At 59.5% G+C, this 7686-nt stretch overlaps 1 protein-coding gene across 2 annotated transcripts; it reads left to right on the top strand.

The window, feature by feature from the left end:
- The first annotated feature begins 2183 nt into the window (after positions 1-2183).
- Positions 2184-7311, top strand: FGF17 (fibroblast growth factor 17). 2 transcript variants are annotated; one of them, XM_032855886.1, is made up of 5 exons: positions 2184-2501; positions 2684-2720; positions 5405-5549; positions 5755-5861; positions 6806-7311. In XM_032855886.1, the coding sequence occupies exons 1-5, from the start codon at positions 2467-2469 to the stop codon at positions 7097-7099; spliced, it is 618 nt and encodes a 205-aa protein (XP_032711777.1). In that variant the 5' UTR covers positions 2184-2466; the 3' UTR covers positions 7100-7311. The 2 variants fall into 2 exon arrangements, with proteins under 2 accessions (XP_032711777.1, XP_032711776.1); XM_032855885.1 differs by having other exon boundaries at positions 5372-5549.
- Positions 7312-7686: the final 375 nt, after the last annotated feature.

The following is a 7686-nucleotide window of genomic DNA, read 5'->3' as shown; positions in this document are numbered from 1 at the left end:
ACCCACCCATGCCCTAGAGTCCCCCGGCCCAGGCCCCTGGCTGAGCCCCAAGGCCAAGCTTGACTGCTGGCATCTGTTACCATGGAGACCCAGGCCTGGCTGGGGGGCTAGCAGGTGACAACAAGCCCCTCCCCCACCGATAAGAACCAGGCACTTGGGCTCAGAAAACTGGGGCCCAGACAGCGCTAGGTGGCAATTCCCACACCTGACTCCTTAATTCATTGGGTCCACCCCAAGTCTGAACTACATCCTCCATGGGTCCATTCCCACCTGTCATCCCAGGAGTGAGGGCAGGAGGAGATAGCTCTGAGCACCCTACCGGGAGCTAGGAGCAGACAAATACGTGGGTGAGGTCCCTGGCTGCCCAGAGAAGAGAGCCAGAGCTGGCACCAGCCACAGTGGACAGGTGGACTTGGGCATTTCCTCGAAGGGGCAGAGTTTAAATCGGGCTGAAAGTGAACAAATAAAGAAAATGGAAATCATCAGGGGCACCAGCCTGGATGAAAGCAGAGGATCAGGACAGGGCGGCATGCATAGAAAATGCTGAGCACTGGACCGGGAGTCTGGGTACCTGGTACCTTGTCCGATTCACGTGCCACTCACTAACTAGCTGTGAGACCCTCCCTGGGCCTCATCAGTGAGTGAGGAGGCTGGACCAGATGAAAAATCTCGAAGAACCCTTCCAGTTTGGACAATATGATTCAAGTATGGTCCCAACCCTGGACTCCCCCAGTTACAAGGCTCCCCCCAACCCGCACTCCCCAGGCCAGGTCAGGCTGAACAGGGCCCTGAGCCCCGCTGTGCGGTGCCGGGGCGGAGCTGGGAGCCAGGTGCTGGAGCTGGACAGTTGGAGGTGGCCAGGAGGTGGCCTTGGGGCTTGTCTGGGGGCGGGGGAGGGGTGGCAGACAACTTTGTGGATTGATCTAGCTCAGGAAGGTGAGAAGGAGGCTTGGAGGTGAGAGTTTCGCTCTCCTGCTCATCTCTTTAGGTAAATATATCCACATCCAACATTTCCCCTTCTCTTTCCATCCTGGGGGCGCTTAGACCTCAGAGCCCAGAGCTGAGATGTGAGCTCTGCTTCCCTACATGGGGGCTTCCCTCAGAGATCCCCCCAAGTACAAGCCTGCTTCCACAGTCACCATCACCCGCCTTCTGAAGGAAAGGGACAGTTACAGTCCCCATCACCAGCCTCTGGGGCCTTGGATATCTTGGCCCAGAGGGCGTGGACACAGCAGAAAGGCTCCAGACGAGACCCACGTGGAACAGAAAGACCATGGACTTCAAGAGCCCAGTCCCACCGTTCACTGGCTGGGTCATTCTGAGCTAACCATCTACCAGTGTGTCTCAGTTTCCCTGTCTGTAGAATGGGGTAATACTGGTCCAATAACAGAGGTCACGTGAAGAGGCTGGTCCCACCACACAGCAGGGTGGGACCAGAGGTCATGTGAAGAGGCTGGTGGGCTCTTCATCCCAGGCAGGGGCTGGTGGGCACAGGGAGGAGGCCCTAGGGACGGCCACTGCCCCAGAGAGGATGGTGGGTGAGGCCCAAGAACGTGTTATTTTTGACATCTGCTCAGTGCGGTTATCTCATTTGGCCCTCTGACATTACTGTCCCCACTTTTTAGAAAAGTGCCCGGGGCCCAAAGAAAAGGAGCTTGTGCCAATGCATCAGCCCCTCTCAGAGCCTGTCTGTCCTGAGTCAGCAGGCCAGCTCTCAAGCCCACACTGGGTCCTCCCACAGCCCCAGCTGCACCTTCTCCCCCATCCCTGGTCCCCAACCTGTTGCACCCGCTATTTGCTGCCAGTCGGGGCGGCCTTGACACTTCTAACCGGGTGGCCAGACCGCAGAGAGGGGGAGCCAGGGGTGACAGAGGCAGTGGAAGCCAGCGCTCCTAGCCAAGCCCACCGCCTGCCCCCTGGAGGGAGGCTCCTCCTTTTAAGGCTGCTTCTGGGAATTTCCACCCCCAGAGCCAGACTCAGCAACCCCTGGCCCGGGAATGATACCTGCGCTCACCCTTGGGGAGGTGGAGCGCCAGACCTGAGGGCAGGAGAAGCTGGACCCTAGGGAACGGAGGCGGGGCCCTCGCATCCAGGTCTGAGGGTCAGGGAAAACGTGGGAGACCACGGAGTCCAGCCTCCTTAGCCAGCAGCTCCATCCTCTGTGCGCGGGCAGCCCCGCAAGAGGCTGGCAGCCCCCGCCAGCGGCTGCTTTGCCCGCTCACTGGCCAGGAAGGTGGACACCTCACACCTCAGTCTCCCAATTACGCCCTCCTCCCCCACTCCTCCTCCCCTCCCTCTCTCTCTTCCTCCTCCCCTCTCTCTCCTCCTCTCCCCCCTGAAAACCTGTGGCTTGAAGAGACCTTGGCTTCTCTGGGACTCTACCCCTCTCTACCCCTGGGGACTGCCCATATCTGCTCCTGAGTTTGGGGGCAGGGAGGCCACCACCCCCAAGGACTCTCTGCGGCGATGGGAGCCACCTGCCTGCTGCCCCACGTCACTCTGTAAGTGTGCTGCCTCTCTGGGTGGAAGTTTAGTTGCCCTTTCCAGCCTGGGGCAGACCTCGTTTTATCGGGACTCCCACCCGGAGGGGCGGGAGGAGGGGTGTGAGGGGAGGGTGCCTGGGTGCTCATCCTGGGTTGACTGCTGGCACCCACACCAGGGTCTGCCTTGTCTTCCCACACAGGTGCCTCCAGCTACTGATTCTCTGCTGTCAAACTCAGGTAGGCGGGTGCCCCCCCCCCACTAGCTGTTCCCTGTCTCCCCCACCCCACCCAGCTTGGCGGGGGGGTAGTCTCCTCTTGGTGGACAGAGGCAGGTTCTGGCCTCTCCCTGGATCCAGGGTTTCTGAGGTGGGGAGTGGGTGGAGGTGTCAGCCTTTGGAGGCGGGTAGAAGGGACTAAGGCACATTTGGGGATGCACTGAGGTCTTTATCTGTCCTCCCTCCATGACCCTCCCTATCCCTACTTGTCCTGGAGTCTCTATTTCTCCCTCTGTACTGCCACACGGGTTCCGCCCCCCTCCCCCAAGGCTAACCGCCCAGGCTTGAGGGATGGACTCTGGAGAGATGGATAGAGGGCAGAGGTGCTGGCTCAGGTGAGGCTTGTACTGGGAGCTACCTGAAAACACAGGTTTCCATGCAAAACCACTTGTGCATTCCACTTCCTACCCCACTGCCCCCATCACAGATGTCCCAGGGGTGCGCTGCCCTGGGGGACTTCGTGGGCAGTCCCAATGCCCAGCCAGGGCGGGGTGACTCCTCACCTACAGTGCAACGAGGTCAAGCCCAAAGAGGTTTGTTTGGGACAAGATTCAGGGTTTGCATCTCCACACTCCCCCCACCCCATGCCAGCGCCCCCATGCACACCCCCCACCCCAAGCCTCAGCCCCCTGTGCGAGGCTCGGTCCCTTTTTGTGATCCTCCATAAAAGTGCAGCTATTAAAATGCACTGGTCCAGAACCGCTCTGGGGAGAGATCGCTTGGCTTTCCCAGGCCAGAGGCCCGCTTCTCTTCATATCCAGTGGGGACTTTTTTTGAAGGTAAATGCCTTTTCTCTGGGAGAGGGAAAGGGGCTGCCTTTGAAGCAGTGGGGGGGTGGGAGAGAGAGACAACTCCCCCCCTCTTTTCCTTCCCCCTTTTGCTCTAGCCCCCGTTCCAGGCCTTTTGCTTCACACATCCAGGGAGAGCAAGAAGAAAGCCCCCAGCCTGGCTGGGAGGGGGCTGGGGGTGGGCCCAACCTGTTCTGGAAGGGGAATTAGCACAATGGTGAGGCTGGCCGGGCGTTTATGGCCTGGCTGAGGCCCCATTCAGGACTCAGGGAAGGTGGCAAAGCTGTCCTTTCCCCCTTGAAGTGCCCCCTCACCCCCCTGGAGGGGGGGCCAGCAGGCCGGACCATAGCCATGCTTGAGGGGCTGTCTGACAAGCAGCTGTCTGCAGCAGTGGAAGGGGAGGTCCCCCCGCAGCGGGAACATGAAAGGGACAGGCCAGGTCCCGCGGGGAGAGCGACTTGTGGGCTGTGGGGCTGTGGGGGGGGGCGTGGGGCTGCTTTTGTGCAGGGCCTGAAGGGGGACAAGGAGAGGAGGGGGCTTCAGGGGGGCCCTCTCTGCTCCTGACCTGGAACAGACAGCCAGAAGGAGGCTGCCCGCCAAGAGGGGCGGAGGGCCTGAACCTGGGCCAGGAGGCTGGGGGCTGGGGCTGGGCTGGACCCAACTGAGGGTCCCAGGCCAGCTAGACCCACCCCCTGGCAGGGAGGCTAGCCCCCTCCCCAAATGCTGTCCTCGGGTTTTTCCAGGGTGGGGTGCGGGGCGCACTTTGCGGCTCTGAGTCTCCAGACCCTGCTGTCATAGGTGGAGGTGCTGGCGGCACTTCTGGCCAGTGGCCGAGCTGCAGTGGGAAATGAGCAGTGACACACACGAAGGGTTAACCCTGAGCAGGTTACAGGGTCAGCCTGGAGCCACCACAGCACTCACCACCCCCTTCCTCAAAGCTGATCCTTCCAGTTCCTGCTCCTCCCTCTGCAACAGAGGTGGCCTCCAACAGATGCTGATCTGGGTCCAGGTCTGTCTCAGTGGTTGTGATTGGGCCTGGTATAAAGGTGGCCTTAGGGACCTGGGCCAGGGAGAGTGGGGCCAGCAGGATCGGGTAGAGAGAGAAACATTTGAGCCTAGGGTTGAAGCTGTCACCAGCAGTTCAGAAATGGCATCTGGTTTGCACCTCACTGGAGAGAGAGCAGGAAGTGGTGTGGTTTTCTCCCACTCAGTGTTGCAGATAGGTAGGGAGAGACTGGGCCTGGAGATGGTGCTCGTCCTGGCTTTGCACCATGCCTGGGTGGAACCTGGAAGCTGGTGGCAACAGTGCCCCTACTGGCCACCAGCCTCGGTTACGTTGGGGCACAGGCAGCCTGGCACCTCCCGGGAGCGCCCCTGGACCACGCTGCTGGCTCCTCCTGCTGCTGCACCCTCCATGTCCCTCACCCCCAGAGGGACAACACTGAATGGTGGACGGGCTCCTCTGAGGGTCCTGAGCATCCGGGGGAGGGGCAGGGGAGTCATGCAGAAGCTCAGGATCCCACCGTTAGTGCTGAACTTGGGTTCCATAACTTTGAAGGTTCCTTCTAGCAACCAGAGTCACGATTCCAGGTCTGCACTAGATCACAGGTGTCCCCCAAGCCTGGGCAGATGGAGAGCCAAGAGATCATGACCTGCTCACCCACTGGCCTGGGAAGGTCCTATGTCCCCGTCCCCAACACCTCTGCTTCCTAGGACCAGTGGCCTGCCCCATCACACTCACCTCCACACCCCTCTCCCCTGGATGGACCAGTGGTGGTGTCACCCAAAGCAAATTGACACTATTTTTCCCTTGGTAACCGCAAAGGGGGAGAATCACCCGTCTCCTAATTTTAACCAGTACGTGAGGGACCAGGGTGCCATGACCGACCAGCTGAGCCGGCGGCAGATCCGAGAGTACCAGCTCTACAGCCGGACCAGTGGCAAGCACGTGCAGGTCACCGGGCGTCGCATCTCTGCCACCGCGGAGGACGGCAACAAGTTCGGTGAGACCCAGCCCTCACTGGAGGCCACTCACACCACTGGTGGCCTAAAAGATCCTATGCCCAGGCACGGGCCCAAAGTGGAAGAGCCTCCCGGTGCCCCCCCACAACCAAAGTTGGGAGGTCAGGCTGTCTGGGGGGCCCCCTGCCACACCCCTGAGCCCACAACTCCCACGGACAGAGGTCTTTCTCCCCCTCCCCATCACAGCCAAACTCATAGTGGAGACGGACACATTTGGAAGCCGCGTGCGCATCAAGGGGGCTGAGAGTGAGAAATACATCTGTATGAACAAGAGGGGCAAGCTCATTGGGAAGGTGAGAACTGGAAGGAGGGCGAGGGAAGGAATGAATCAATCTTTCTGCCTGCCCCACAGCACCCCACTCCCCTCCCCTGGGCAAAAGCCAAGATGACTTCTATTCACACTCCAACACTCTGCCACTCTTGTTTCTCCATTTAAATGAGACACTTACTGATCCCTAAGTGTCTTGGGCTCCAATTTACAGGCAACGTCCAATCAGGGAGTCAGGATTTAGCACCTTCATGAGATTGCAGACCCCGTGTTGAGGGTCAAGTGCTGATCAGGGCTGAGAGTGGGCATTCATACATGGCCACAAGCTCCCCCAAGTTCAGTGGGGTTCACAGGATCCCTCTAAGCAGACGGCACATGAAGGGCCTACTAGTGTAAGCACCAGCTGGCGTGAGCTCTCGGGCAGGTCCAGCGCTGTTGCGTAGGGAGAATTCCGTTTCCTTTAGCATTTGTCAATCCTGGCTTCTGGTTCTGGCTGTTCTCACCAAATATTTGCTGATTTCGGTCAAGCCTCAGGCTTCTCGTCTATAAAAATGGGCATAGGGTCAAGGTTTTGGATCGGGCCAAATGGATGACCATGTGGCTTCTGACATAGTCCTTATTCTGTAGACAGTTGCCCATTTTTCTCCTCAGACTGTTGCCTCCTTGGCCTCCCCCCAACAGTTACCATGCTATACCACTGGCTAAACACCATGCTCAAGGCGTACAACTTCCAAATGACAAACCTGTATTCAAGTTCAGATCTGACTCCCAGCAAACCTTGTTCCCTTCTCCCACTTTTACCTCTCCAACAAGGGCACCCACCTCCCCAGGCAGAAACCCCTGGGCACACAGGCCCCTGCCGCTCCCTCCTTTGTCCCACAAAATTGATCCAAAAGTCAGACACCCCAGACAGGTTGGGTGGACGAACACCCCTCCTCTCTCTCCCTCCCTCCCTCCCTCCCTCCGCAGCCCAGCGGGAAGAGCAAAGACTGCGTGTTCACGGAGATCGTGCTGGAGAACAACTACACAGCCTTCCAGAATGCCCGGCACGAGGGATGGTTCATGGCCTTCACGAGGCAGGGTCGGCCCCGCCAGGCTTCTCGCAGCCGCCAGAACCAACGAGAGGCTCACTTCATCAAGCGCCTCTACCAGGGCCAGCTGCCCTTCCCCAACCACGCGGAGAGGCAGAAGCAGTTCGAGTTCGTGGGCTCAGCCCCCACGCGCCGGACCAAGCGCACTCGGAGGCCACAGCCCCTGACGTAGTCGGGGACACTGGGGGCAGCTGCCCCTCACCAGCCTTCCCATCCCCTTCCCTTCCTAATCCCAAGACTGGGCTGGGGTGGAGGGAGGGGAACCAGAGCCCCCAAGGAGGACCGGGAAGACCAACCAGCGTCAGAGCCTCGAGCCGGAAAGGGGCGGGACTGCCACAAACCAGCGCTGGGGCCTCGGGGCAGCCGCCCCAGACCCCGCACTGAAATAGGGGGTGGGGGTGGGGCAGACCCCCAGGCGAGGAACTGTAGTGTTCCCTCGGACGCAGGCTCCCTGAAACAGGTGGAAAGGGCAGCAGATTCAAGGCCCTGCAGACACGGTCCAGAGGTGGTTCTCTTTAAACTCTGCCTGCGGAGTCTTCCTCAGTCTGCTCCCAGCCTCCACATTCCTCCTGGCCAGACTGTAGGAAGGGACTTTTGTGTTTGTTTCACGAAAAAAGAAAAGGGGGGAGAGAGAGAGAAAGAGAGAGAGAGAGATGGCCATTCTTCACATTCCACTACCCAGGCCTGCACCCCCATCCCCAATTTCGAGTCCCAGAATAAAACCATTTTCCTGCAAACGGGTTATCTGAAGGTGGGGTG

Source organism: Lontra canadensis, unplaced genomic scaffold, assembly GCF_010015895.1.
Source record: "Lontra canadensis isolate GAN:19392208 unplaced genomic scaffold, GSC_riverotter_1.0 scaffold10, whole genome shotgun sequence".
Taxonomy (NCBI): Eukaryota; Metazoa; Chordata; class Mammalia; order Carnivora; family Mustelidae; genus Lontra; species Lontra canadensis.
This window is presented reverse-complemented; position numbering and strand designations above follow the sequence as displayed.